We start from the raw sequence: 17,438 nt of genomic DNA on the forward strand, positions 1-17,438 counted from the left end.
AACGCAGGACCTTTCTTTTTTTCGCCCACTTCCTGAATTCAAATGTAATGCAGCTGTGTTCCCGTCAGCACTGTGGATCTCGCCACTCATCTGTCAGGAAAGATATCCTTGGAAAGAAATATTCCAGGAAAATGTAAGAGAATGCCAACATTCCTCCATGACTTTCCCCGCTGGTTGGAGGCACTTGAAGGTCCCTGGTGTGAATACATACTCCTACATACTGATGTTGATTATTGAATCCAGGAACTGTCTGTTTATGTTTCATTATGAGGAGAGTGTGTGTGTGTGTGTGTGTGTGTGTGTGTGTGTGTGTGTGTGTGTGTGTGTGTGTGTGTGTGTGTGTGTGTGTGTGTGTGTGTGTGTGTGTGTGTGTGTGTGTGTGTGTGTGTGTGTGTGTGTGTGTGTGTGTGTGTGTGTGTGTCATAGAGTCTGCCAAGTGAAGGCTTTCCCAGGAAAATAAGCCTGTGGCACAGTGTAAACAGTTTGGGGGGGTCTTGTTATGGTGTCCCTCACCCCCTCACCACCCGGGGCCTCAGGGAACAACTGGGCCCTTTAATGTGGCCTCCAGGCTGTTTGTCCAGATGTGGGGACCTGGAGATTCAGACCCAGGGCCTGGAGAAGCCCAGACCTCAGCCCACATAGGGCCAGCCAGGCCACACTTTGACCAGGCTCTCTGCTGTCTCCACATAGCCTGACTCTGTAGCCACCTGAGCCATAATATACCCAAATGCACCCTAATCCCTTATAGTGCCCTACTTTTGACGAGGGCTCATAGGACTCTGGTCAAAAGTAGTGCACTTGCACTATATAGGGAATAGGTGCCATTTGGGACGCACCCCTAGGTAGAGTGCAGAGATGCAGGATATACAGTCATATGATATAATATATTGAATATACACTGAGTGTATAAAACATTAAGAACACTAATATTGAGTTGCACTCTACAAGGTGTAGAAAGCGTTCCACACGGATGCTGGCCCAGGTTGACTCCAATGCTTCCCACAGTTGTGTCAAGTTGGCTGGATGTCCCTTGGGTGGTGGACCATTCTTGATACACACGGGAAACTTTTGAGCGTGAAAAACCCAGCATTGTTGCAGTTCTTGACACAAACCGGTGCGCCTGGCACCTACTACCATACACCGTTTAAAGGCACTTAAAATCCTTTCACTTCCTATGGCAAGGGTAGTCAACTAGATTCAGCTGCAGGCTGTTTTTTGTTGGAGCGAATTGTCTGGGGGCCGGAAAATAATAATTATAATTTGTACACTGCAAATTGGCCACAACTGGCCACAATTCCAAAAATAAATTATACTTGAAAATAACAATAATTGTATACCTTGATTACATTGAGACATGATCAAATATATATATTTTTTGTGGGAATACCTCCTCCACTTGGGGGCCTGTTTTTGTCGGCGGGCCACCTGTTGCGTGTGTGTGTGTGCGTGTGTGTGTGTGTGTGTGTGTGTGTGTGTGTGTGTGTGTGTGTGTGTGTGTGTGTGTGTGTGTGTGTGTGTGTGTGTGTGTGTGTGTGTGTGTGTGTGTGTGTGTGTGTGTGTGTGGTTACAGTTTGAATAGTGTGAACAAACTAACTATGATGCTGTCGAGAACTCATTTTAATATGTTTTTACATAAACATTTTTATTCGTCTGCATTTCTCTCCCTTGTGTAGGTATCCAGGAGGGTACCCAGTGTACTAAGTGTAAGAATGAGTGGGCACTGAAGACCTCCATAGCACTGCTCTACGTGCTGTGCACTCTACTCACCATCGCTGTTGCTGTCCTCGGGTATAAAGGTAAACAAGGACACCTGTCAGTCAAAGTGCATGCTTCTGTAAACTGTATTTCTGACTGTAGATAGTTTACACTACCTCCACTGGTGTCTATGGACATCATATCGCTTTCAAAACAAAAGTCCCCAGGGTACAGACAATTACAATGACTCAATACATTATGCATAAAACAAAAGTCATAATAAAACTAAGGCTCTACAACTTGTAAGGTAGGGGGAGACATCTCTTCATGCTTGTGTATCTGTCAAAGTGGTTGCTACTTTAGAGACATAGAATGGAAAGTCTAGCTATGTCACTGTGTGAGCTGACTGGGACCGTGGTGACCAGCATTGCTCAACCAAACCTTATTACGCCTTCACATTGAGAAAGTGAGTGTCCAAACTGTGCGTGAGGTCCTTCTCCACATCCTGCCAGGAAATAAGATCACCCCTGTTTGATCACCATGAGCACAGTGTGTTTGTTTGCTTTGGAGTGTGAGGCTGTGTGTGTGTGTGTGTGTGTGTGTGTGTGTGTGTGTGTGTGTGTGTGTGTGTGTGTGTGTGTGTGTGTGTGTGTGTGTGTGTGTGTGTGTGTGTGTGTGTGTGTGTGTGTGTGAGGCTGTGTGTGTGTGTGTGTGTGTGTGTGTGTGTGTGTGTGTGTGTGTGTGTGTGTGTGTGTGTGTGTGTTTGGTGTGGGTGTGTGCTGTGTGTATTTGGTGGGCGTGTGTGCTGTATGTGTTTGTGTGTGTGTGTGTGTGTGTGTGTGTGTGTGTGTGTGTGTGTGTGTGTGTGTGTGTGTGTGTGTGTGTGTGTGTGTGTGTGTGTGTGTGTGTGTGTGTGTGTGTGTGTGTGTGTGTGTGTGTGTGTGTGTGTGTGTGAGGCTGTGTGTGTGTGTGTGTGTGTGTGTGTGTGTGTGTGTGTGTGTGTGTGTGTGTGTGTGTGTGTGTGTGTGTGTGTGTGTGTGTGTGTGTGTGTGTGTGTGTGTGTGTGTGTGTTTGGTGTGGGTGTGTGCTGTGTGTATTTGGTGGGCGTGTGTGCTGTATGTGTTTGTGTGTGTGTGTGTGTGTGTGTGTGTGTGTGTGTGTGTGTGTGTGTGTGTGTGTGTGTGTGTGTGTGTGTGTGTGTGTGTGTGTGTGTGTGTGTGTGTGTGTGTGTGTGTGTACATGTGTACGTGTGTACGTATGGGCGTGTGTGTGTTTGTGTGGGCTAATGTCCCCAGTGACTCCTTACGGTCTGCCCAAACATGACATAGATGCTGTTGGGCAATGTTTCATTGTTATTAATTCAGGCTAGTGGAAGAGTCATGGAAACTCTGAGCGATCCCACTGACTGTAAGACCATCACACTCTCTGAAACCAAAACAAGCCCTGTTCTCTCCAAAGTGACATTAACTCAGCCGCAACCCGCCCCCTTTTTTGCTTTCCTTTGAAAACCTCAGCACTGTTGTATGTTCTCCCCCTTGCACCCTTCCTACACCCCTGCACACCCCCGTTCCCCCTCTCTCGGGACCCAAGGACTTACTCTCCGCTTATTTTACCAACACCCCCACGCTCACACCTCAAGGAACCGGCCCGCGGTTGTGGAGCTCCACTTCCTGGTCTGTGTTCCGATTTTTCCAGCTTTTTCCGCAACGGTCCAAAGGCCGAACTTAGACTGTTCCTGTGATAATTACGCTAACCGTTCTCATATGTGTGCACAAATAACCGTTTTATCATCGCTCGTGGTTGTTGTGGATTTTCGACTAAATTAAAAGTGATGTCCTTTACACTCACAATTGGGTTTAGTCAGTCAGTAGTCAATCCTCATCCTTGTTCCACACTGCACATTTTCATGCAGCCCTAATTAAGACCAGATAAGCGGTAAACTCACTGTAACTCTAGCAAAACCCACTAAAATTGGTCTTTACTGGCAGAGCTGTAGTAGTGGGCTGTCCAGGGAACTACAGCTCCACAGCCTAACCATGCAGTCAGGTCTAGATGGTTATGTGAAGTAAGACTAGGGTTGTGGCGGTCACGAAAATACGTCAGCCGGTGATTGTCAAGCAAATATCTGTTGGTCTCACGGTAATTGACGTTAATTAACATAAACACATTTAGCATCTCCTGGCTTCCACATACACTGATGCAGACCTTTGGAACATCTACATTTTAAAAAGTTGAATAAATCCATGTAATATAGCCTACACCTTCACAAAAGATCCATTATTTAAGTCTATTTCAGAAGAACAGAATAGCATACTCCGAGTTGTCCTTATGTTAGGTCCTGATCTGGCCTTTGAATGAGTAGATGTTCTAAAACTTTGGACTGGTAGTGTATGTACTCCTATATGCTTAATTAAGAGTTATTCGTGTAACTTAAGTTGTTCTACAAACGTTGGTCTATATGTTTAGATTTTTAAGACATTGAAAGGCATGAGTTCGTTTGTGCAGGCTGCACACACTTTATCAGTCTCTCATTCACATTTTGGCAAGTACTTGATAATGCCTCGAATTTCACGGCGGCATCCCTTTGGGCGGCCGTAATGCACCCCCCAAAAAATGCATACCTTTTGCGGCCAGTGGCCGTTGTGTCCTTGGACCGGAGTGCTGTGTTGTGCCCTTCTCCCTGAGTGCTGCATGCTCCGAAGCACCTCTCACTCACATGGCTCTCCATCACGGGATCGGGTCTTTCTCACAGGCTACAAGTGAAGACAGACACATCGGGGACGCAACTGCGCACATCCTTATCTAATCCCGAGGTACATAGTGAAGATATTGAAAGAACTGTCCACATTTACTTTTCGGCAGCCAGCAAGCTGAGTAGGCCTAACGAACTGATAAAGCACTAGCCAATGCCAATCTACTATCCCCCATAGTACAAAAGTTGACCTATTCTGTGCGAGAATAAATATTCCAAACATAGTCTGGGACAGTTGTGGGATGCGATAGATCCCAAATTAATACAAACACTAGCATCCCCAAAATATGTTAACGCAATGTGGCTGACGCAGCAGATCAGAATGTTTAGCTTTAAATGTTGATCAACTATTAGGCTGTTTAGGCTGTTTAGGCTATTAGGCTGTTTCTTCACATTATAACGCAGCAATGCACACATGTAAAATTCCAGAAAATGATGTCATGGCTTTAGAAGCTTCTGATAGGCTAATTGACATAATTTGAGTCAATTGGAGGTGTACCTGTGGATGTGTTTCAAGGCCTACCTTCAAACTCAGTACCTCTTTGCTTGACATCATGGGAAAATCTAAAGAAATCAGCCAAGACCTCAGAAAAAAACTGTAGACCTCCACAAGTCTGGTTCATCCTTGGGAGCAATTTGCAAACACCTGAAGGTACCACGTTCATCTGTACAAACAATAGTACGCAAGTATAAACACCATGGGACCACGCAACCCTCATACCGCTCAGGAAGGAGACGCGTTCTGTCTCCTAGAGATTAACGTACCTTGGTGCAAAAAGTGTAAATCAATCCCAGAACAACAGCAAAGGACCTTGTGAAGATGCTGGAGGAAACAGGTACAAAAGTATCTATATCCACAGGAAAACGAGTCCTATATCGACATAACCTGAAAGGCCTCTCAGCAAGGAAGAAGCCACTGCTCCAAAACCTCCATAAAAAAAGCCAGACTATGGTTTGCAACTGCACATGGGGACAAAGAACGTACTTTGTGGAGAAATGTCCTCTGGTCTGATGAAACAAAAATAGAACTGTTTGGCCATAATGACCATCGTTATGTTTGGAGGAAAAAGGGGGAGGCTTGCAAGCCGAAGAACACCATCCCAACCGTGAAGCAAGGGGGTGGCAGCATCATGTTGTGGGGGTGCTTTGCTGCAGGAGGGACTGGTGCACGTCACTAAATAGATGGCATCATGAGGCAGGAAAATTATAAATTATGTGGATACATTGAAGCAACATCTCAAGACATCAGTCAGGAAGTTAAAGCTTGGTTGCAAATGGGTCTTCCAAATGGACAATGACCACAAGCATACTTCCAAAGTTGTGGCAAAATGGCTTAAGTCAAGGTAGTGGAGTGGCCATCGCAAAGCCCTGACTGCAATCCTATAGAAAATTTGTGGGCAGAACTGAAAAAGCTTGTGCGAGCAAGGAGGCCTACAAACCTGACTCAGTTACACCAGCTCTGTCAGGAGGAATGGGCCAAAATTCACCCAACTTATTTTGGGAAGCTTGTGGAAGGCTACTTGAACGTTTGACCCAAGTTAAACAATATTAAGGCAATGCTACCAAATACTAATTGAGTGTATGTAAACTTCTGACCCACTGGGAATGTGATGAAAGAAATAAAGCTGAAATAAATAATTCTCTCTACTATTATTCTGACATTTCACATTCTTCAAATAAAGTGGTGATCCTAACTGACCTAAGACAGGGATTCTTTACTAGGATTAAATGTCAGGAATTGTGAAATACTGAGTTTAAATGTATTTGGCTAAGGTGTATGTAAACTTCCAACTTCAACTGTATACCAAATAACACATGTGTGAAATTTGTTTTGATTAAAAATTGACTATTATCATGACCTGTCTCAAAACCGGGGCAGCGGGAAAAAATACATGTCATCTATGCACTTAAATAGAGAATGGAGGACCGTTTTCCTGTGGTTCATTTTCAAGCCAGCCAGGTGTGCTGATTATTAGGAAAGTTGAGAAATAAATATAGTAGGCCTAACCTATAGAAAGCTGATGCGGTCCTCCTCTTTTTAATAGAGGCCATCACTCTGTTTTCTCGCTCAATTGCATAGGCTATATAAATGTTGCGCGACTAGAGCTCATGGGCTCTCATGAAGTGTTTGATTAGATTTTCGATAACATTTGCATTGATGTCAGAGTGATTAGAGGGACAATAGAGTGCTGAGTACCAGGCAGTTAGCAAGTTTGATAGGCTACTAATGACCATCAGCAGCATCAGAGTTTGGAAGCCTAATTACAGTGACTAAACAGTCACGTGGAATTTGACCGCCTTCATGACTCGGGAGTGCCCGTGTGGCGGTAATACAGTCACCGCAACAGCCGCAAGTGAGACCCCAATGTTCTATTCACTTCACATCTATATTCTGTACTGTAGGATGCAGTGTATGATGAAGTGTGGACAGATATCTTAACATCTAGCCCACCCTATGCTCGCTACTCTCACCCATAGCAATGTCCTCGCTTCATCACCTGATCTCTTTATGGTGCGTATGTGATCTCTTCTGAGCTACAGTATAGAACCTCCATGATAGGCTGGTAAAACCTCTTCTCCAGCTCTCGGACATTGTCCTGGCAGGAAAGACTAGGGTTGCGTCCCCTATGGGGGCCCTGGACAAAAGTAGCACACTGTATAGGAAATGGGGTGTCATTTGAGACACGACCCAGGCTATATGAGGGAGGGATTAGACACAGGTGAATATGAGGAGGGAGAGGAATCAGAGAAGAGAATAAGAGGGTGTAGGGAGAGTCTCGCCCTCTCTTTGGCCTTACTCAGCACTCATGCTGCGTTCTCCCTCTCTCTCCCTCTGCTCCAGCTGTGTACATGGAATCTGTCACTACATTCTGGGTTATAATATTGAGCTTTAGCAAAAATAAGCAGAGGTGTCAGGGTGTGTGTGTGTGTGTGTGTTAGTTTGTCGTGTGCTTGCGTGTGTTGTGTGTATTGTGAGGAAGGGATGACACCCAGAAACCACAGCTGCAGCACAGCTGGCCTAGGGCATAGCTCTGGGGACCAGATATTATACAGTGTGTGCGTGTGTGTGTGTGTGGGTGTGTGTGTGTGTGGGTGTGCGTGCGTGCGTGCGTGCATACGCATGTTTATACGTGTGTGAGAGCATGTGTGTGTGTGCATGTGTGTGTGAGCGCATGCGTCTATCAACATAGTATTAAAGATATTTAAATATTTAATTATATAATTGAGCAGGATAAAATGGATTCCAACCACGAAGAGCATCCATCTCTGTGTGTGTGTGTGTGTGTGTGTGTGTGTGTGTGTGTGTGTGTGTGTGTGTGTGTGTGTGTGTGTGTGTGTGTGTGTGTGTGTGTGTGTGTGTGTGTGTGTGTGTGTGTGTGTGTGTGTGTGTGTGTACTCTCCCTGTGATTCTCCAGCGTTCAGCTAAACCATGTAAAGAATCACTGTTGTTCCAGAGTAGCAGGCTAGCAGCGTATGTGGGCCATTTAGGATGCTAATTCTTTCATAACTTGGAAGAAAGTTTCCCAAAGTTGTGTTTTTATCCACAGCATTCTGCATTAACAACTATTTGAATCCAACATCTAGACAGAGAGGAAGTAATACATTAGTACAGAGAGCATCACACCGAAGTGATTAAAGTTTAACAGCGAGGATGAGTGCAATTAAAAACACAGCGCTGAGTCACGTCCCCCATGGCTTGTCCCCCAGACATAGGAACAAGTCAAAACAAACAACAGTAAAACTGTGTGTGCGCGTGTGCGTGTGTGTATGTGTATGTGTGTGTAATTGTTATAGAGAGAAACAATGTGCAGTAGATGTACGGTTTGGTCTGCAGACCTGAGCTGAATGCGTCTTTTGTGCTCTGTGTGGTACAGTAGTTTGTGGTGTCTGGAAATGTGTCTCATTTAGTTTGCAGTGGAACGTTTCATTTCAGACTGGCCATGCCTCTCCACTGTGAGCTAATACTACTCTTTCAATCGAGAGGGCGTTTTTCTAGTTCATATGTTTTTTTTGTTTTTTTAAATTTTGAGAGTATTTGGGGGACGGATAGTCATCTATGAGGGTAAACATTTTAAACATCTTTCCACCATGAAAAGGCTACTGTACATCCCTAGTGACATTTGTTTTCCGTATACAGGCATCTTGAGTTTCCCAAAACATTAGGACGTCTACTCCGTACAAAACCATTTTCCATCAGAATTATATTCTCCCTGTTTCAAGTCTGGATACATGTCTGTGAATGGTAGGGAATGTTGTTTTGATTCCTTGTTTCCTGTACTGGAAAGAGAGGGATGCTGGGAGAATTAGACGTTCAGTGAGTGCATGTAGTAAACGGTTTCTCAAACATGTGGAAGCATTTACTCCTGCGTTCCACACACACTACTACACACGTCTATGAGGCTACCCATACCAGGCCTGTGTTCAGAAAGCGTCTCAGAGTAGGAATGCTGATCGAGGATCAGTTTTGCCTTTAATCATTATGAACAAGATCAGCACTGCTACTGATCTGCCGCTTTGTGAATATCGACTCCAGTCAACGCTATCAGCTACAGTCGGAGTGATTCTAACACAGGACACTCACCTGAAACAAATGCCATCTAAGTGTACATACTGTACTGTTGGGATGAATTCCCTGCTATGCATGCAAGCGAATATGGCACAGATTGAGAGATTCAGTCTACTTCAATGTTTGTTTACCATAATTACAGATGGAACACATGCAAGTCATTAAAAGCTTGCATGAAACCTCTGGGTTTCTATTTTCAGAAGGCATTTTGTCCTATTGTTTGTTGACAATGAGAAAAGCGCACTCATCCTCGGCGGTTTGAAGAATGCTTCTCTGTCTCTCGTCTCTCATTTCCAGTCGAAGTCGCCTTTCATTGTCAGTTAGACGTTCTATCATCACTATACCTCCTTAATTGCGGAGCCCTCTTCTACGTTGTTGTGGCTATCACAACGTTTAACTTGCAATGTTGTAGCGTATTTATTTTTCGTTTTATTACAACTGTGCCATAGAAACATGTACGATTCAGTGGGGATTTTAGCATAAATCTTGTTCGGGCAATTTTTTTTAGATGCATGCCAGCAAAGCCACTACACAACACAACACCAAACAATAAATTCATTGGACTATAACGTTGACAAACGGTGCCCACAAACTGTTAGGGCCTACAGAAAGCTGTCCCAACAGCAGAGTCCCAACAACAGTCCCAACACCTTACCTCTGCAAAACCTGGCTATCAGCGGAGCCTTGTCTGGAAACAAAACAGTTCATTCAGCCTCATTTACTGCCTTAAAAAGAACATAGCTGATATGGCTGACTAGCTTAAACAAATGTGGTTTCTACCAAATGATTCGGGTGAGGCACATGGTCTACGAACAGCTTACTACACAACATACACTTAGTATTATTTTCTTGGCTACAAGTATACATACAGTATCACCCTGGCATATTACATCATTTATGCAGCAGCATAGACATTTCTGGACTCACCTTGTTGTGCTGTGCTCACTTAAACAGGAAGGTGGCGCGACGGTCCTTCTTTTGGGCTCTAGAAAGAGGACCGAAATCACAACTTGAAATGTCGGAACTGAGATTTCCCAGTTCCGAGTTTCCAGTAGTTTTGAACGCGGCAGAAGTCATGCTGGATTGACAGCATGGCCAATGTATTCAAACTTTTCTGGCCCATGGCGTCACCCTTTTTTTCGTGATATCCAATTGGTAGTTACAATCTTGTCTTATCGTTGCAACTCTCCTACGGACTTGGAGAAGGTCGAGAGCCGCACTAGTTCTTGCTTAACCCGAAAGCCAGCCGCACCAATGTGTCAGAGGAAACACGCACCCGGCCCGCCAAAAGGAGTCGCTAGAGCACGATGAGACAAGGACATCTCGGCCGGCCAAACCCTTCCCTAACCCAGATGACGCTGGGCCAAATGTGCGTCGCCTCATGGGTCTCCCGGTCACAGCCGGCTGTAACACGGCCTGGGATCGAACCTGTGGCTGAAGTGGCGCCTTACCACTCATTTTTGAATTAGCGATTTCCAACTTGTTGTGTAATGTTTATGTCCAATGGCCGATGAGCACCGATACGTTTTATCTATCATTTCTCTTCATGTGACAATGATTGAAAAGGATTTGCCAGTAGATTGCTGACTTCATGCATGATGACGACTGCTTGTCTAGCTTGCTAGCTAAGATTTTGAAAGTATGATGTTGACATGATCAGTCCAATCAAAGCTACGGTAGATATAACGTGATTTGATGTAATTTTATCTGTGGCCAATGACCTTGAGCCTTCATGGATGAGCACTTCTAATGTAAGTCTATGGCAGCACCCAAGGGGCTTGAGTTTTCGAGCTCTACCCATAGATTTTGCAGTGACATAGTGTCCCCATGAGTGACAGAACACTGAGCCAATTACGGCACAACTAAAGAACATTACCAACCCCTACGCTCCGTATTTTCCTCTGGCTGCCCCACCACCACAGAAAGCACTGAGCTAGGCTGAAACGCCTCCATTTGGAGATACTTTACTCAAGAAAGCAAAAATGAGATCGTGTTTGTTTGCGGCTTTATTCACTCAAAGATTTTTTTTTTTTTTACATTGTTTGCAAACTGATATGTGATACGTATTAATGCCAAAATAACATGAAAAACAGGCTCTGCTGGAAAGCTTCCTCACCCCTCACTGTCTGTGACTGGCATACAGTAGATGTAAAGTACTCTGCAACTACACCGTACACATTGAAAGCTACGAAGATCATAAGCACATACAGCGTGTCCAGGGAAATACACCCAGTCATAACAGTGGGATCTATCTATCCGTGTCCTCCCATGCTCTCTGTCAGAGGGAGGGAATGAATGAGGTGGTGCTAAATCTTCTCATACTGTGTCTTTACGATGATTTGGCCCTTGAATAAAATAGATGATTATACCCATTAAAGGTTGAGCTTGGTGGGTTCTTTGAGCTTGATGGGTTGGTTGGTCTTTACCTGTGGAGGATAGAAATAACAGAAATAGCATGGTGTGCAGTTTTCACCACTGGTTGGAACCCCTGTGGTCTCCAATTAGATGGTTCGAGATGCCTCCATAGCCTGTGGTGGTGGTGGTGGTGGGATGATTCCCAGACACATTCCATAGGAAATGAAGGGTCCTGTCGCCTGTGGGGGCGTAAAGACCCTGCCTGACACAGCGTCTGTCTCCTGAGGGTACGCTTTGAACCCCCTGTTTACTGAGGAACCCCACTTGGGTCGCTTCCTGTCCCACAGGGTCCCCCTGTCCCACTTTGATCATCTCCAGATCCTACTCCCTCTGACCACCCACCCCATCTGCACTCATCTTCCAGTGTCTTCAGTGTCTCGTGCCCGGTCTTCATGGACACACCAAGTCATTGAGACATTATTGTGTATCACATGACCTTTTCCTAATCTTAGAGCTTGTGATTGCTGAGGCAACCATTATTACATACCCGCCAGATAAATATACATCTTATATGATATATTATATATTGTGTCTGAGTGAGTTTTCATAAGTATCCTTTCTGATCCCTTTTGTATAGTTTCAGGCTATTCTGCCCATCCTTCTCAGACTGTTAATATTGTATGGAGCCAACCACTGTGCTGAAGACCTAACCCTGATCTTTTCTGTGTTGTGCTGTGTTGTTTTGTTTGTTTTGCAGTGGTGCAAAAGGTTGACAATGTGTCCGAAGGTATTGAGAGCTATGGGGGGAAGATCATTGCTGTGGAAACAGACTTGAAAAAGCTAGGTGAGTTTCACCCCTACCTACCACATGGTCACAGCAGTATGGAGCATATACGCTAGCCAGTTGACCATACAGTATCCCTTGTACTATGGGGCTATGCATTATCTTGAATACATCAAATGAATCCGAATAGCTGTTTTTAGTAACATTCATCATTGAGAGAAGTGTAACTTCATCCAACTCTCAGTTACAAAGTCCACGTCAATTTCATCCCATGTTCCCAGATGACCAGACTGGCGAGAAGTCGGAGAACACCACCACAGAAATCCAGGCCTTTAAGAACAACATCTGGGCTCTGCAGAGGCAGCTGTCCGAGGTGGCTGAAAGGAGCAGTAGTAACCGGGCAGCCCTGGGTCGTCTGCAGGATGCTGGCCAGGACATGCAAGGCAGCCAGGTCTCCATCCAGGGTCTGCTGGACGCCAACACAGCCATGCTGAGGTCCGTCAACGGCACCTTGCGGGCCTACGGCGGCACCATGGAGGGTCTTCAGGACGACACGGCTCGGCTGCAGACGGAGCTTCAGGAGCAGGTTCGGCAGCAGAGCCAGGCCAAGTTCAGCATCGGGAATCTCAACCTCACCCAGGCCCAACAAAGGGGCCTGATCTTGGCTTTGCAGAGGTCAGTGGACGACACCAGCCAGGCCATCCAGAAGATCCGCAATGACTTCCAGAGCATAGAGCAGACGGCCAGGCAGACTAAGTCGGACGCTGATTGGCTGCGGGAGAAGGTGCAGAACCTCCAGGTGCTGGCCTCCAACGCCTCTGTCCTGGCCAAGGCCAACAACGACATTCTGGAGGACGTGGGTTCTCAGCTGGCCTCGCTGTCCGGACAGCTGCAGAACACCTCCAGCCTGGCGGAGAACCACGACCAGACCCTCAGGGAGATCATGGACCAGCAGAGGGACCATGACAACCTCACCTCCTCCAAGTTCGACCAGCTGGAGATACGCCTGGACGAGTCGGAGGGGAGCATCGACCGCGTGACGGGCAACATCAGCTTTACAACCCAACTCCTGGGCGCCATCAATCTCAACCTCAACGAGCTGCGCACCTGCGCTGAAACAGTGGGACGCCACTCCGACTACCTGGCTGACCTGAACTCCACGGTTTTGGACGTGAGGTCGGACACCACCACACTAAGGTTGCAGCAGGACGACCTGGCGGCCCGCCTCGACAAGGAGGTCACCAGCCTCTCCATAGTCATGGAGGAGATGAAACTGGTGGACAGCAAGCACTCACAGCTAATCACCAACTTCACCATTCTCCAGGGTGAGGGCACACACTAAATAGTAGCTTTTTATTTTGTTCACGTAGAAGTGTGTTGTAAACAGTATACCGTTGAACAGACACGTTTCAAAAGAACACATATTGGTTCTTGTTTCAGGTCCACCTGGTCCCAGAGGCCCGCGGGGAGACAAAGGACCCCAGGGAGCGGCCGGTCAGGCCGGTCAGAAGGGGGAGAAAGGGGATAAAGGTGGGCCTGGGGTGCAGGGGCTCCGTGGAGAGAAGGGATCTCCAGGACCACTGGGACTAACAGGTTCCAGAGGTCAACAAGGCTCACGGGGCAACCCAGGTTCAAAGGGCTCCCGAGGGTCAGGCGGCAGGGCAGGACCTCCGGGGGCGAAGGGTGAGCCAGGAACGGCTGGGCTCCTTGGGAGAGACGGACAGCCCGGTCCTCAGGGGCCCCAGGGCCCGCCGGGAGACCTAGGACAGGTGGGACCAGCTGGGGTACAGGGACCCAGGGGAGCGGTGGGGCCTGTGGGGGCCCCAGGGCCACCTGGACTACCAGGACATCCTGCCCGACCTGCAGCAGTAGCAGCAGTGCCTTTGGCCTATGTCTCTCTGAAGAGTGACTTCCCCGCCCCTACAGTGTTGGCCCCAGGTAAGACTCACTCATAATACTCTTTATACACTATTAATATCTCTGTATCACTCTGTCAACACCATCTATGAGTTGACAGGACTTGAGCTAATTGGTGATAGTTTGACAATATAACCATATTAACTTCAGGTTGTCCTCATGAGTGGGTTGGCTTCAGAGACAAATGCTACCACTTCTCCAGGGAGCTGCACAACTTTGACGATGCAAAGAAAAGCTGTGATGCCCAGACTGCGTCAATGGTGATCATTAACGACATAGCTGAACAGGTGACAGTCCTTATAAGCCTTTTGTAATACAATGCACATCTGTTTGAACAGTCATAAAATGAGTGACATTACTGACATCATGTTTACTTTTTCCCCCCTCAGAAATGGCTGCAGAAGCAGACCTCTGGAAAGGGCTACTTCTGGATGGGTCTGACAGATAGGGAGAAGGAGAATGTTTGGCACTGGCTGGATGGAACCGAACCTGCCTTCACGTGAGTATAGTACCTCAGTGACCAGACTGATCCATGTGAGACCTCGCATTGACATCAATGTGTGACTGAAGGGAAGGTGTCTGAAGTTCGGTTTCAGTCCTCACTGAATTTGTATCTATAGTTGGAAGGAATTCAGTGTGTGAGTGCCCTCTGCTGTGTGGTTGTAGGAAGTGGAAGCCGGGCCAGCCAGACAACTGGAGCCACGGGCATGAGAGAGGAGAGGACTGCGCAGGCCTCATCCACGAAGGACTGTGGAATGATTTCTTCTGTGAAGATCTCATCAGCTACATCTGCGAGAAAGCCATGGAGAGCTGTGAGTATCCGTCTGTCTGTCTCGTCGCGTGTCTGTTTGTCTGTCTCTGAAGTTTTCTATCCGCATCGGTTTTTCTGTCTAAGTTATATTGTTTGCATTCAAAAATATTTGTATAATCTATACGTAATATCATTTTCTACAGCAAAAACTCCAGGGTTATAGCACCCTCTGGGGAAGAAGAAAAAGAAGCACGGTTGAGTCAGAGGCGGTGTGGTGAGCAGCATTATGTTCCACCCACAAGTGTAACTAGCCCTCTGACACACGTTTGCATGGATATGCTGTATGGAGAGAGACGAGGGACAAACTGCACATGCCTGAATCGGGACTAAGGCTGCATTCACTGAGCTTTCCCCCTCTAGTGGCCAGATTCAGCTATCCTCCAAAGTGAATCCAGACCATTACTTCCACCATTTGCATTACAACAACATGACAATTAAGAGTTGAGAGGATCCATATTGTTTTTACATAACGACCCAAGTAATTGACTCATAGATTGGTCTCGTTGTTTTTTAATGCTGTTTTTTTTTGTACGACTTTAAGTCCATTTATATCTGATTATCTGAATGTATATTTTCGTATTGCATTTTTTTTCTTCTCCAATGTAGATCATTATTTTAGCAGTGCCAATGGGAATCACCACGGTGCCTTTCACGGTTTAAAGTCTAGTTCCACAATTATGTGAGGTGCAAAATGATGCGCAAAAAAAAGCTAGGAAATGTCGCTGATATGCTACCCTTGAGGAACACCAGTCCTTTCCTCAAACCTCAAGAACTGTCTAGCTATATATATATAACTACGTTATTATACACATGGATTTGAATAAATGATGTATTTACACATAACAGTCAGAAAGTCTGCTTGGTTGTATAAGTCAAGATTGCACAAGTGTACATGTTAGTGTTTCTTTACGGTACTGTATGTTTGCTTATGGCGCCTGTGTCGTTGTATGAGTGTGAACTTTCCACAAAGTAGCAATAGTCTGTGGTCACGTTCCAGGCTGACTACATTGCAAACGTTGCATTGCATCAACCAATGGTTTGCGCGCGACGCTCCCAAAATGCAGCAGCAGCAAACATAGAAATAGGAAGAATAGAACGGGCTTGGAACCTTTAACCCTGGCAATTTGACTGATGAACTCATGGGTAAACTCGCAATGGCCGCCTGGTATTGTGATGCAATAATTGTCATGGTAATTTATAATGTTAATTCAAATGATGTTAACTGATGTGGCTCATGCGATGGAATGTATTTTTTTGTAACGTCAGTTTAGTTTGAATCAGCAAATCACAGCACATCCTGCTTTTACTTCCTGCTCTGCTCCTATGTGTACACTCACAATGGCCGCCAGTCCACCCATTATACCATCATTGACTTGATCGAGGACACCCCGTTCTGGTCATTCTATTTATATGGCAGCACATGTGATCAGGAGTAACGATGGTGAGGAGAAAATGTGGGTCTAAATTTTTTTAAATAAAAATGTTGTTACTATTCTAATGGTTATTACGGAGACCGTGGTGATTTGCCTGGCCATTACAGCATCCCACAATTCCATGACAATCACAACCCTACTGGTCATGTTCCAGGATGACTACATTGCAGGCATTGCGTTACATCAACCAATGCCACGTCATCGACTGAGCAGTCAGGTTGCTACATCACATGACGTGGTTATGACGTGGCTGCTGAACACCTATCCGGGTGTTGTGAGTTCTGGCAGTGCAATGTAGTCCGCCTGGAACGCAGCACGTCTGTTTTACTGGAGCTCTTACCAGAGGTCTCATTTGCCTTTATGGTGCCAGGAAGTTGATTCCATCCTCGGATCCATGATACTGTACTGTATCTTCACACGTACATTTGTGACTGGAAAAACAATAATAGTCCAGTCATTTTTGACATTGAATTTGATTGTTTCTTTCCTTCTTGTCTAGCCCTGATTCATAGCATGATGTTGATTCATTCAGCACACTGTAGCACAGGGCTAGGTATCGCAGTGCATACAATTAGATGACCCCAATCCCGATCCATTCTTTCAGCTGGCACCTTTTAGTAGAGGGAATCTAACGCTAACTACCAGCACATTACCAACAAGGACAATGGATCCTGAACAACAGATTTTTAAACTTAAAAGAACAAAACAGTGACTAACTGAAGACTGAGTGCTCAGATGTAATGTATCTCGTATCTTCTCTGCGTGTCTCCTATGTTGTCTTGAACTTTCAAAAGAAAGCGCTTTTCTGCAAAGATTCAACCTTGTTTAAGATGTACACTTGTAAATACATTTGACTGAGCTCTTGGTAAACATTAAAGCAACATGGAGAGAACATTAGAGCTGAGCAAAGCAACACATTTTTTTTTTGTTTAGTCTAAGCTACACCTAAAGTACTAATAACATTCAATGCAAGTGTTTTACTGTTCAAAACCATAGAATTGCCAACCATGTGATATGTGAATAAATGAAGTAATTCTTCAAATGATCCGATCTGTGCATAAAATAACCTACTAACGGTGGCGTTTCACATTTCATTGTTTACAAAATAAAGTACGACACACATA

General features: G+C 45.6%; 2 protein-coding genes across 2 annotated transcripts in view; one reads left to right on the forward strand and one right to left on the reverse strand.

Moving 5' to 3' along the window:
* LOC139583841 (collectin-12-like) overlaps nt 1-17,438 on the forward strand; it is a 57,738-nt gene extending 40,300 nt beyond the window's left edge. Inside the window, exons 3-10 of the mRNA XM_071415378.1 lie at nt 1,674-1,796; nt 12,127-12,213; nt 12,435-13,478; nt 13,594-14,091; nt 14,221-14,357; nt 14,460-14,569; nt 14,737-14,882; nt 15,025-17,438. Of these exons, the coding sequence (XP_071271479.1) occupies nt 1,674-1,796; nt 12,127-12,213; nt 12,435-13,478; nt 13,594-14,091; nt 14,221-14,357; nt 14,460-14,569; nt 14,737-14,882; nt 15,025-15,044 (2,165 nt within the window). The 3' untranslated portion in view covers nt 15,045-17,438. The remainder of the gene's footprint in view (nt 1-1,673; nt 1,797-12,126; nt 12,214-12,434; nt 13,479-13,593; nt 14,092-14,220; nt 14,358-14,459; nt 14,570-14,736; nt 14,883-15,024) is intronic.
* Nucleotides 1-17,438, reverse strand: part of LOC139583845 (GTPase IMAP family member 4-like) — a 796,172-nt gene that overhangs the window by 32,939 nt on the left and 745,795 nt on the right. The window lies entirely within an intron of this gene.

The sequence above is a fragment of the Salvelinus alpinus genome, chromosome 8, assembly GCF_045679555.1.
Source record: "Salvelinus alpinus chromosome 8, SLU_Salpinus.1, whole genome shotgun sequence".
NCBI lineage: Eukaryota > Metazoa > Chordata > Actinopteri > Salmoniformes > Salmonidae > Salvelinus > Salvelinus alpinus.